This window comes from Aulonocara sp. 'chitande type north' Nkhata Bay, linkage group LG1 (assembly GCF_057382095.1).
Source record: "Aulonocara sp. 'chitande type north' Nkhata Bay isolate Kocher_YH1m ecotype deep benthic linkage group LG1, A_spYH_male_GT1.1, whole genome shotgun sequence".
Classification (NCBI taxonomy): Eukaryota; Metazoa; Chordata; class Actinopteri; order Cichliformes; family Cichlidae; genus Aulonocara; species Aulonocara sp. 'chitande type north' Nkhata Bay.
Window position 1 is genome coordinate 11619008 of NC_141344.1, and position 13306 is coordinate 11632313.

General features: G+C 39.3%; 1 protein-coding gene across 2 annotated transcripts in view; it reads right to left on the minus strand.

Moving 5' to 3' along the window:
- Nucleotides 1-1727: 1727 nt before the first annotated feature.
- Nucleotides 1728-13306, minus strand: part of insyn1 (inhibitory synaptic factor 1) — a 53758-nt gene continuing 42179 nt past the window's right edge. For both annotated transcript variants that reach the window (XM_086269837.1, XM_086269897.1), the window contains exon 3: nucleotides 1728-9121. In XM_086269837.1, coding sequence (XP_086125963.1) covers nucleotides 8303-9121 — 819 coding nt within the window. In that variant the 3' untranslated portion in view covers nucleotides 1728-8302. The remainder of the gene's footprint in view (nucleotides 9122-13306) is intronic.

Below are 13306 nucleotides of genomic sequence, written 5' to 3' on the forward strand. Positions count from 1 at the left end.
GCGGAGAGCTCATTACAGCCAGAGGAGTGGAGGATAGCGGAGAGAATGAACAGAGGGACGTAATTGCGTGTGTTAGTGTGAGAGAGAAGGAGAGAGAGTATAGGGTGTGGACTGTGGAGAAAGTACTAAATATGAGAGACTGGGAAAGCCCTTTGTAAGGTGAAATAAGGGGCACTTGGGGACTTGCCGTATACATTGCACCTGTCTTATCATCATTTGACTCTTATTTGTTGGTCTTGCAGTGCTAAACTGTCAGCAATTCCCTGCCTTCTTGGCCTTTACCTGTAAGATCTCATGGAAATGCTGACAGACTGCCAAACCAGAGCTGTCTAGAAAAGGCTGCTGCTGCTTTTACTTGACTTCCATGCGCTGTCAGAATTAGATCTATATGCACAGACCTGCACTTAGGTAGTATTTCAGACTGACACTCAATTAACAATGGATTTCTCTAAATTATTCTTTCCTTCCCGTAGTTTAGTAAGAACTTGGTAATATCTGTTTTGTGTTCATGGGGGTTCCCTGTAACATGCATCTCCCATTCCCGCAGTGTGTCAGTAATGTTTCCTGTAATTATATATTTTTCTGGACCAATTCAATTGTCTCTTGATGTATTCCTCGCTCAGCTGAGCATGTCATTACACACATCATTTGTGTGCAATTTAATGCAGTATGCAACAAGGTTATATTTCTATGGTGGTTCAATTTGAGGGCTCTTAGTTTTTCAGCCACAATCATTTCTCTCTGTCTTTTTTTTTTCTTCTTTCAACTGGCTTTCAAAAAATTGCCTCTGCAATGATTCTGCACTCCTGCCTTGCTCGGTCATGCCACATTTTAAATTCACATTGGAAGATATTCCAATTATCAGTCAGGTAATGTGATGAAAATGGTAACTTTCTGTCTTTAGCCTGGGTGTGCTGATCAATTATTATCAAGTGCATTACATAATGAAATTATATCCATCTGTTTGGTATTTCTCTTTCCCCAGGTGGAGCAGTTGTAGGAATGATCATTTTTCGTTGGCTTTTGACTCTGTGCAGTAACAGGAAAACTAAATACACCCTTTAAGCTTCAATCCGGTTGTTCAGTGATGACGCGACGAATCCTACTTCCGGGTCTAAAGTAGTCTGCGTTTAATATGGCTTTTGTGTTGTTAACATGTTTAATGTTATGTATTTTCTTCTATTTGATCTCAAAAAGCTCCTAAAACAGTCAGTGATCCCTGTTGACCTCCCTCGGCTTTTATTACCGCTAATCATTTATTTAAGCTCAGTTTTTAAAACCTTAGGATGTAACTACAGCCCAGCCCATGCAGCAGTATATGAATGACTAACCTCGTATTATGGATGGATTATCTCAGTTGTTCTCCTGGCTGAAGTTTGGTCCTTTTACAGCATCCTGCCATGCGATTACATTTGTTCCTGACCACCGAGAACACTCATGTTAACTTTTATCGAGTGGAAAAAAAGTTAGCTTGTTTATATTATGCTAACATAGCTGTGTCGCTAGCGGTCACGTAGCACATCATTATACACCAGCTAGCCCAACTTCAGTAACCCTACAAACGTCACTGCTGTTTAGTTTTCTGTCTTCATTTATGTTGGAAGTGATAGCAGAGCTGTACGTTTTAATTTGTTTCCAAAACCCTGCAGTCAGGACATGCTATATTGTATTTAGATAGAAGCTAGCGAGCTAACTTCCTGCTACTTCTAACTCTGTTAAATGTCATAAATTCCATTTTCATGGATGCCTGGATGTTAAACTCAATTGTTACACCTGGTAGAGCAGAACGCTGATCATTTTATTAAAGATGAAAGACTTTAGACAGTTTTTCAACTCTCAGTAATGCCATAGTGATCGTTTGATATATGGACCTGCAGCGGAGTTTAGACCCAGACACGGCTAGTGACGTCAGACTGAACAACCGGATAGGAATTAGGAGGTTAAGTAGCTGCCAGATACTGTTAATTAAATGCACTTGATTTAGTCTTTAATAACTGACTAAACACATTTAAAATATGTGTGTCTGTTATAAAAGCAGTTTAATTGTCTGGACTATTTAGGTGGGGAAAAAGCCTTTTCTCTGGAAAACTGAACGATAACTTCAGTTTTCAAAGTTGCATTTGAACAAACCACAAAACTTTAGGAATTACTAACGGTGGGTATGCACAACTCTATGCGTAAATTGTCTGCACGAGTGTTTCACAGAAAAATGTGTTTTTAAATATTTTTGCGTAATTATGCTTAATTTTGCTTTTTGGTCATCATTTACAGTTTTGCAAGGAATCATAACACGCGAAATGCTCAGAATTACAATAAAAAATGCACGTAGGGAAAACAAAATACTAAACGGAAAGGAGTAGGCTTTAACCTCCCTCTGTCCATTTTTATCCGCTTATCCGGGACCAGGTTGTGAGGGCAGCAGCATAAGCCCAGAAGCCCAAATGACCCTCTCCCCAGCAACTTCCTGAAGCTTATCTGGTGGAACATCAAACACTTCTCTTTAACGATAAGCTCTCTCTTTACCATCTCTTTATCTTGCTTGACTAGTGTGCAGCATTTACATTGCAGCCTCAGTCAGTTTAAACATATTCTGTTATTCCATATCTCATTTCATTGTATCTTACATGTAAAAATGACTGTCATTGCTAGATGTTGTTATCTATGGTATAATTTTTTGGCTTCATCGCATTGATGCTTGAGAATCTGGATTTTTTTTTTCGTTTTTCTTTTCTTTTTTTTAATTGCATGTAGTTTCTCATGTGGAGCTAACAGAGATAACAGACTACATGACCCTTGTCCTTTACCTATATTCTTCTTTTTCTTTTAGTCTGTTAGTGTTTTTCATATCATCTTTGATTCAATTTTTTAAAACTTGAGATTGAGTGTCTAAGGGGAAATGATATTCAGAACTCCTGTTATTTTTAGTCTGAAAGTTTCTATTTATTCATTTTGTTTTGTTTCCATTCCTGTGGAGATACTTTGGAAACTTGTGCCTCTTCTGACTTCCTCCTTGGACCTCAGACAATATTATTGAATTTTCTACCGCCAGACTGTCTCCTTATTACTTGCCTTAGATGTGCAGTCTTCTTTCTTACAACATCATCACCAGTTTCTCAGCTTTACCAGGAGGTATGCATGTATGCATTTCCTTATATAGAGAAATTGGGTAAGGCCAGCATGCGGATAGTTAGCAAATTGTATGGAAATTCCACAGGTTATTGGTTCCAACAATTCAGATTTGCTAACATACCCATGGTGGTGAGAACAAAATGTCCTCAATGTCCTGTGGACGTGCAAGAGATGTTTGGCTGCACCTCTCTTTCAAAAACCAAACCACAACAGATTAGCAAACATACCTCATTTCAACTGTCAGTAGGTGGAGGGGAGATGATCTTTTGGGCTTGTTTTTCAGCCACAGGGCCTTGGGTGCCTTGCAATCAGTGGGTTGACCATGAACTCCTCTGTATAGCAAAGTATTCTAGAATGAAACATGAGGCCATCTGTCCCACAACTACAACTTAGTCAAATTGGATTGTGCAACAGGAAGATGAGCACAGCACAAAATCTACAACAGAATGGTTAAAAAAAAAAAAAAGAGAATCAAGGTGTTGCAGTGGCCCATTAAAAGTCCAGACCTCAACCAAATTGAAATGCCGTGGTGGGATCTAAAGGGACCGGTACATACTGTAAACAAATGCCCACAAACCTCAGTTAACTGACGCAATGTTGTAACTCCATCCTGTAAAAATAACTGTTGCATTAGACAAGTAATTTTACTTTTTTCCATATCGCAGATGATAAAAGGACAATTTGCCACCCAAAATTAAGAGTGATAGCGGCAATATGTAATTTGATTTCCTGTCAAGTTTGTTTCTAGGGTGCACATTAATATAGTGTTTCCTACCCATAGTCTAGTACAAACTCTAGAATTTATTGGGTATCTTTACTTGATCAAGGCCATATAGTTATCGTCTCTTTGACCTAGAATAATAATTGGGCTCCTTTGACCTTCCATTGTTTTTTATTACATATATATCATCCTGATAAATCATAATGGCATGGTGTATGCAAAAGTGACTCTCATTAACTTTAATTACAGTGTGCCAAGTCATCTGAAGGCACTGTTTCGTCCCAAGAATCACCCAGATCCTCCCTCATGGCCACAGGCCCTGTCCTTCATCACCTGTGAAGGTGTATCTTATCTATTACTCCTGAATGGCTATTCATTAATCATTCCCTGATTCCAATCAGATGGTACTTGATGGTTAACATGGCTTTGTTTGGCCATCCTTCAGATGGTGGTATTGGTTTTTGGTTGACCATGGCACTATAGATCCTGCAGCCTATTGCTACTGGTACTTCTGTGTGCATAAGAGCAGCATTCCCCTATATATGTAGAAAACTGAGCCATGTAACTATGTGCAAACTGTTCGTCAGGAGTGTTGTGTTCTTAGCCTGACTTTGATATCCAAGTGTTTTAAATATTGGTTGGAGACCATAATCCTCTACTCATTGACAAAAAAACTTTCTACTAGTTTGACCAGAAACTGAGATGCAAAATTACCATCCCATCTCTTTGTCAATCACTAGAAGATGCTTGATGTGACTAATTGCCACAAATAGAAAATGGTGTGTGCAATGGAAGGAGATTGCAGGTAAAGAAAAAAAAAAAGAGGGAGATACAATAGAAATAGTTTGCTCTTGTGGCAGGATATCAATGGCACAAAGATGAAACAAATCAACCTTAGGTAGCCCCGGCTGTTAGCCAATCCATAGTAATCAGTGAGACTGCATTGAGCTCTCCGCTTCACGGACCCTTACCAATCAGCAGAGAAAACACAGATCTGTCATCTGTTTTCCTGTGCTCACTGATGGAGACAAAGGCCAGTGAGAGTAAAGTGTGGTAATTATTAGGGGTGCAACGATACACAAAATCCACGGTTCGGTTCGGTTCGATACTTTGGTGTCACGGTTTGATGTTTTTTCGATACAAAAAAATGTTCATGCCTTTTTAATTTGTCATTTATTAAAATTATAAATATAGATTTTTAACTTGAAAGTACAGTTTTAAATTTAATGTTGCTGAAACAACAAAATAATAATAATTTTAAAAAATCCATCTGATCGAGAAATCACTCATCTTTGGAAAAGAGAATTTATTACAGAGAAATGGCTCTTTCCAAAATAAAAGCTATACTATCCGCTTCTTCTGGGCTATATTCTCAGCAGCATATTAAACATATCAGGTCCCCATAAGGACAATCATGTGCTAACGGCTGTCTAAATGACTCGGGTAAAGTTTGTAGCATGCGTGCTTTTTGTTTTTGTCTGCTTTCACTTGTCTTTGCACTAAGATGATGTCAGCGTAAATGTGCAGTCATATTCGTTGTGTTCCCACTAGTGCTGTCAGCGTTAATCTCGTTAAAATGACATTAACGCCATAACGCGGCAAATCTCCGTTAACGAGTTACCGCGGATCGCCCCGTGCGTGGGGCTGGACGGCGTCAACACGTTAACAAGCTAACTGTGCTAATGCACTAGTTCCCACCAATTGAGCATTGCGTGGCACATCCGAAATACTGTTTTACTTTTGTCCATGACACACTTACCATCAGGGTCATGCTTCACATGAAAACCAAGATAGTTCCAAAGGCCAGATCTGAATGAGGGTGGGGGAGGTTCAATGTCGGGTAGCGTTGAGGCAGTTGCCATGTTGCAACGAGCTTAGCTTCTGTCTTGCTAGCTTGTGCTGTGCTCAGTGGATCTGCACTCGACAGTGCAGCCTCGGCGGAGTAGTCGAACGCAGATAACACAGGCAGCATCGTCAGAAGAAAAGCTGATAAAGTAAATAAAATTATCTTGTATTGTTCGATACATATGCGTACCGAACCGAAAGCACTGTATCGAACGGTTCAATAGGGGTGCAACGGTACCGTTGCACCCCTAGTAATTATATATGAAGGGTGGGTAAGGAAACTGTGGCCCATGTATATTTCTGCCATAATGACCTTTTAAAGTCTTTTGTTCCCCACATTATTTGTCAGTCATTCAACAGTGTCCCGCTGGCTATCATTAGAAAATTGATTAGGGATTTGAACTAATGCATGCCCACTGCTAATGTCATAATACAGATGGCATGACTCACTTCAGCCTTGTTAAGGAGATTTTGTCTAATCTTGTCTTATGGACTAGTCTGGCCAAATGACTTCCAGAGGGATGTGCTGTGTCTATTTGTATTGATCCCCATTAATTGCTATGACAGGGAAATATAAAATTGTATGTTAGGTGTAATTCAGAAAATACCATGCATCTCCTCAGAGAGTGTGTAGACATAAAGGCAATGAAGATACAGACAGAGACGCACATGCACACACACATTCACAAACACACATCTGTTTTTGTGTCTGGTGGCATCATGAAATGAACTTCCTGGTAGGCAGATGATTTGGCATCAGTGTGCTCAGGTTTTCATAACCTTTGGATGCCTCCCACCCTTGTCCTACAGAGAACCGAGGACAAAGCTCTGTCCTATTAGAGATGAATAATGAGCCTGTTGGCAAAAGAGACGTTGCTAATGTTTTGCCCAAAACTCTAAAATCTGTCCCCAATGATAATGTATTCTATGCCTGTGCCAAACAGGTCTATATTTGAAAAAGTGATTTCATTGCAGATATGACTTATAAAACCTGTAGAGTGGAAACGCATTGTAATATCTGGCAGGTGTGTAGGCATCAAAATAAGGGCTTAGTTTGTTTTCCTGTAATTGATGTCTTTCCTGTGTGGTGGCATAGCTTTGTTTGTTTATGCTAATAAACAACACCAACTTGGGAATGTGGAATAATTCTTTATAAAGTCTTTAGGGTAATCTTTTGAATACAAAGCTTATTTACTTCATATTTTTTGCAATATTTCATGTTTGTTTTTTTTTATTAAGTGGAATAAGAGAGTGTATGGTAGAATAGTATACTGCAAGCAGAGTCTTCCTACCGTGAAAGGTTATGGTCATCAGAGGCAAAAAGGTCAGCTTCATGGGAGACAAAGAGGGTTTTCCTATAAAGACTGCAACATTTAACTTTTTCTTTTGAAACTCCAAGTCAGGGACCATACTCACAAAGCTGTTCCCCAGGGTAGATTATTGCTTTGTAGAAGAAAATCTTTGAACGTTAACGGTCTCTGTTTTTTCACCATCAACTCTCACTCTTGGACACACAGTTTTTGAAATGTCAGTTCTTTAGGGCAACAGTTCTAATTTTTGTTTCGCTTAGTGTAAGTAAATAGATCTGACTGTGAGTTTTTGTTCAGAGATCCCAGGAGAGTGGCATGCATGCTCAGCAGAGAGACTTCTCACTGCAACCTCCCTCGAACATATTGATCAGGAATGCTTATTGGCGTCAGCCCTGTGAATAAAATGCTGCTCTATTGAGTTCAGTTCCCCACTGGGCAACTGAATGAAGAGACAAAAACCTTTAGCACTTTTTTGTGGACTGCTATTCAGCTCAAATCCTAAGCCTAATGACGTCACCGGTAGGAAGAGAAAAATTGAAAATGGCACCTTTGTAAACTGCACCTTTTGAAATGACAATGTATATATCTGTTTTTCTTTTCTTTTCCCCCCTTTCTGTCAGTTTTATGTTATGTGTTGCAGCTTCTCCAGCAGATCGAGAAGAGCGCCGGATTTGGTGTTTATAAAATCAAGGGCAGATAAATAGTGTTGTTCTCCGGCTCTTCACTCAGAATCATTTGTTGACATCAGTGAGAAGAAGAGGCTTGACATGTGCATCCAGATACATATCCCTGCTGGAATCAACCATCCCATTAACATTTAAAACCCTGGAACATGAAAAATGACAGTGTTTATACAGATTCAGAGTACAGAATGAGCAACCTTCTGTATCCACATTATAGCAATTTTTAAGTTATAGTGTGGTGTGAGGAGTGGGAAATAAACTTTTCATATTTTTATTCTTGTGATTTTAAGCACTTAAATGTTGTGGGAAAAATTATTGTTTTTTTAATCTCTGAAATCATTTGAAATAATCCAACATGTTGAGTCCACTCAGTATGTGTTTTAAAATTAGAACCTTTTGATCTGCCTCTAACTTTTCACCCTTTTGATCTGTTTGACTTCAATTCATCGTGTTTTCCCTGAGCCTCAGAATGACTTTATGTAGTCAAGTGGTTTCCCATATATCATTTATTTATTTAGTAATTAATTTATTTGTGTATTAATCTATGAGCTATGTATTTAATATTAAATAATGCACAGTCCTTCATGAGATTTTACGATAAACTTCGGGCTTTCTCAGTGGTCCTTTGTTTTCTGTTTGGTTGGAATATAGGGCAGTACAGTTTGGGTGCTCTTGTCAGAGACAGTTTGTGTGCTGCTATTTCGTAACAGTTTTTTGCGGCAGCCGGGGTTTAAGAGACCTTTCCTGGGTAGTGTGTGAGCTCCTGTCGTCCCCTTCACAGGTGAGGAGACATAAGAAGGGTCCAGACAGTTATGGAGGAGTGAGTGCTCGGAGGAAGAACGTTTGGGGGCAACTGAGCTGGCCAGGAGGCTGGGCTCAGTATCGCTATCTGGTGTAGCATAGCCACTCTTATCCTCTTGTAACTCCTCTTGCTCCTCCTCTTCATCATCGTCACAGCACAATGCATGGTACAGAATTTTGTCACTGAAGCGGACTCTTTCTCTTGTGCCAGAGGTACGGGAAGTCTTGTGGCTGTGCGTGGAGCTGCTGGCCTCCTCGCTCGATGAATCTGGAGTAATAATGCGTGGCCCATTGGGGATGGGCAGCCCGCCATTCATCTGAGAGTAGACAGACGCAGTGGTGGGGGGTGGGGTGGGGGTTTGTGTTTGGGTGAGGTTGGTCCCACGACCCATCTCCTGCTGTGGATCTCCTGGTTGCCCGCAAGATCTGCGAGCGGCTGCACCAGCAGCCTCCAGATAACTGCAGAACTCCCAGCTGTCAGAAAGGACATCTGCATTGAGGAAGTCCAATCGGAAGGCCTCTCCCAAGCCCCGCTCACTGCTGGACGTGCTGCTGGCTGTGGCCACGGTCCAGTCATCTGGCTCCAGGTCAAAGTCAAAGTCAGACGTTAGTTTATCGATTTGACCCACCACCTGTGAAAGAGAATAAACAGTTTTAGGTAAAAGATTTTTTAACCTTAACAGCCACAAAGATCCAATCATAAATCTCTGAACAATGGTTCATATATTTAAGAATTGCTACTAAATTTTTTATGTTGTGCCAAGATTTCCAGAGAATGAATCAATAGCCAACTGTAGTGACTTTTACCTCATGACCTCAAGTTAATGATAAACTTCTCTAAAGCTAATGGATTAGTTTAAGCAATATCTGGTGCAATTATGTCTCTCTTAGATTGAATTGCATTTACTTTCCTAACTCCTGTTTTGGAATCAAGATCTAATTCTACTTCTTGTTAGTTTACGACCAAGCGCTTACAAAAATTCAACTTGACCTTTACTTTATGTTTAGTCCTATAGTAAGTAGCATAAAGTGCATTTTACCTCCAATATGTCCTTGTTATCATTTACCTCCAAAGGCCTCTGTGTCCAAAGGTAAGCTTACGAAGGCAAAATAATTAGGATAAAAGCTAAAAGTTACATTTCTGAAAAAATGATGCGTAATAATGTATATTAAGCTTTATATACATAGCAAAAAGTGCACGTATCACCTGTTCTGTTTTGGCTGGACTTTTATATGCTAACATAATTAGAACACATTGCATGTGCACTTTTGCCATTTTTGCATATTTATGTCATGAATGCATATTGAAAAAGAAATATTTTTGCACTTGTAGGAAAAAATGCAACGAGGGGATAATGGTCTTACTTTTTGCAGACACAGTACATGAATAGACCGACTCCAATTATATGAAATCTCTAGATGTTTCGCATGCCCCTGAATTGCCCCCCACTGGGAAGTTTAACAAAAGCCAACATTTACTCAGTTTGCCTTTACAGCTTGCCATTACTCTCTTTTGATCCATAAATCTATAATTGTTTGTTCATAGTTTGGAAATTGTCTTTATTTCCACCAAGCTTTTCCTCAGACAGGTGTTAAAAAATTTGCTTCATGTTATATTAAGACAAAATTAAACAATCCTTTGGAATGAGCCTGTAGCATGAAAGAGACTTGAGACAGAAAAGGCACCACGTGCACCAAAGAATCCTCTCAGACCAAGCTGTGTATCCTAAATCCAGTAGCTGATTCATTTTAAAATGAGATAAACCTTCTTAGACCTATAGCTTTACAGTATGAACCCCTAATCCAGTGCTTTTGATGCCTGCCCTTTGATGTTAATTGTAGTGCTATTGTAATGCCCATGTCAAATAAAATAAACTCAAATGTTCACCTGCTGCACAGAAATGTACCACAAAAGCATTTCATTTATTGTTACCTCAAAATTAACCTCAATGCCTTTGTCATCAGCAGCAGTGTTGAGTGTTTGATGAATAGAAAGCACTTCAGTGGAAATCATGCTGGTTTGCTGACAGCACCTAAAATCCGAGCCCTCTATACTTGACATTTTAGCACCTTTAATCAGCATGTTCTGCTCTCAACAACAATCTATTGTGAAATGAAAACACTCAGCATTCATGTAGCTTGTAAATGATACATTTCCCCAAACTATTCAGCAATTAAGCACAGTGTTTTGAACTCAGAAAACTTTTTTTTAGAATGTGTACACCTCGATTTGCCCTGTAATTGCTGCCGAACAGCAGAGAAAGTGTAGTTTCACCCTGAGATTTGTTGAATATGATCTGTTTTCGCCCCCCCATAATTATTTGCAGTGCTTGCTTCTTTCTGACTCTTATGACTACAAAATGAGTATGCTTGTATCAAAAACTCCAAGTCTTATCTCTGTATGTGGAATTGCTATTGTAATTCATTCTTTGTCCAACTTTAAAAGCTGTAAATTCAAACTTGCTGCTCGTGTGCTCAATAAAAAGCTTAAGAATAAAACTGAATCAATCTTCCATCCTAAATTTGGCTCAAGCATGGTTAGATTCTCCTTGCTGCTGTTTTATCTCAATCCTGAATTTTTCTTGGTGCTGATAAGTCAAAGCACCTGCATTTTGAATCTGGCTGCATACCTCTGCACGCACAGCATTGGCTCATCTGTCAATGAGCTTCTCTGCAGATCTGCCAGTTATGGCATCGAGCACCTCATGAGTACCTGGACTGTGCTTTTCCACTGGCATGCTGCCCGGAGGGAACTAGGCTGTATGAATCCTCTAATCCTTGAATTACTCCACCTGTTTGCTGTGTGATTTGCAGACTTTTACTCATGGAGCTGTTAATGTAAGATGTTTTCAGGGCCAGAGGAGTCTGAATAGCTTTGTTTACTTGATTGCAAAACCTAATTTAATCAGTGTGTTAAAAGAATAGCTATCAGATGTATTTCTCAACCCTGCTATTAAACCCGAATTTATTATTGTTTGGTTAGTAGTTATTGCCATGAGCAACAAGTCATTTTTATATATCTTCTAATTTGCGTTTAAACAGATGGAGCACTTACAGCATACCGTGGTAAGTTCAGAGAAAGGTAACAGGTAATGCACAAATCGAGATTCTAGTTGCCAAATACATAGTGTTTGCTGTACCTCTGCAGTGACCCTGAACCTGCTTATTTTCTATTTTAAAAGGCATTCCTGCATGCTTCAACTGTTTAGCGTGACCTCTCCCTGCAGTATGTAGTGGGCTAATTTAGTTTGATAACAGTTTCAGCCTGAAGGATCTGCTGATTCTTTTTGTCACAATGCTGCACATGCTCAATGCAACAACAAAGAAGTCTAGTCTCTGCTTTTTTTCCTCCAGAGTGTGTGATTAAGGATCTATGGATGGAATTGGATGAGAAGATTATTTTAGCACAAAGGATGAATGAACACATAAGGAACAAGTTATTAACACTGTGCACAATGTGTTGGAAATAGCAGATGCATTATGAGAATGCATTACGAAGTAATTATGAAACGTGTAACACGGAACTTTATCTCATGTGGACATCACTGCACGTGGGTTATTAATCATATACTGGAAAAATAAATAAATAAATGAAAGCATTCCAGAGATCATGTACACAAACAAGCTATAACCCCCCCCCCCCCATGTGCGTATGGTTTTTATTGTCTGAAACATAGGCCTACAAGGTAAATAGTTGTTAGCTCATAAGGTGCTTATATTGAGTTCTCTTTTGTTTTTATTTCCTCCAAAAATGTAAAAATTCTGGAAGCTTAAAGTTGTGATAAACCTCTGGAGTCAGGCTGTGTATCCCCAACAGACTTCACGGCACATTCATACTACAAAGTTTATGATGCGGTGATGGCATATCCTTGTGACTGAAAAGACTCCATTTGCAACACAGTTAAGCAGTAATGTGTAGTATAAGCATGGATATAAAGTGCTGGGGATTAGACTTTAACTTCAGTCTATAATTTTCTCTCCATGCCTCTGCTGACAACTTCACTTACTTGCTTTACTGTAAAGGCTGTCTTATAGAAGCTATTAAAAAGTATGATGACTATAACAATAACTATGATTTTCTGTGTGGGAATGGTAAGCAGAACATGATTTGTTTATTTTAGATTAACGGTTGCCCAGGAAGAATCGCACACACAAACTGAGTAATAAATGGCATTGTAAATTTTTTTTCTGTTTCATTGCACACTATCAGCCAGCAGTCACAAGTCAATTGAGAGCATATCACCTGATCAACAGAGAGTTGAGTCATTTCAAAGCTCTTTGAGGTGCTTTAAAAGAGAGGCTGCCTCAGTAGCATCAGGTGAGGTTTTATTACTGTACCTCAACACCTGTCTGAAATGATGGTCTGGGTAATTGAGGGTCAGACTGAAAGAGGGCACCCTCCAGCCTTGTCTATAACAGAAAGGCAGAGTGACGGAAAAGACAGGCAAGGATTATCTAGCACAGATTTGTGTAAAAACTATTAATGAAGCCCCCCCTCAGGAGTGGTGATTTTTCTGTAATATTCAGCACCACCTGGTCTCTTGATTTATTTATTGTAGCTGGGCACCTGATTTCTTTCTCCCAAAGTGAGTGTCTTTTCTCTCTTACGGCTAATTAAAATTGTACCAGAACATTAGTACTGTAACATTTTTTCCCAGATCTGATGTTTAATATGTTGTTGAAAATTTCAGACAGAGGTCAAAATCAGCAAATGTGAAAATTTAGGTGTGAAATTGCCTCTGATGAGGAGGGTATATTTACCACATGTTCTAATCACTCAGTTGGTCTTTAAGCAGATGTTTAACTGGAATTGCTTG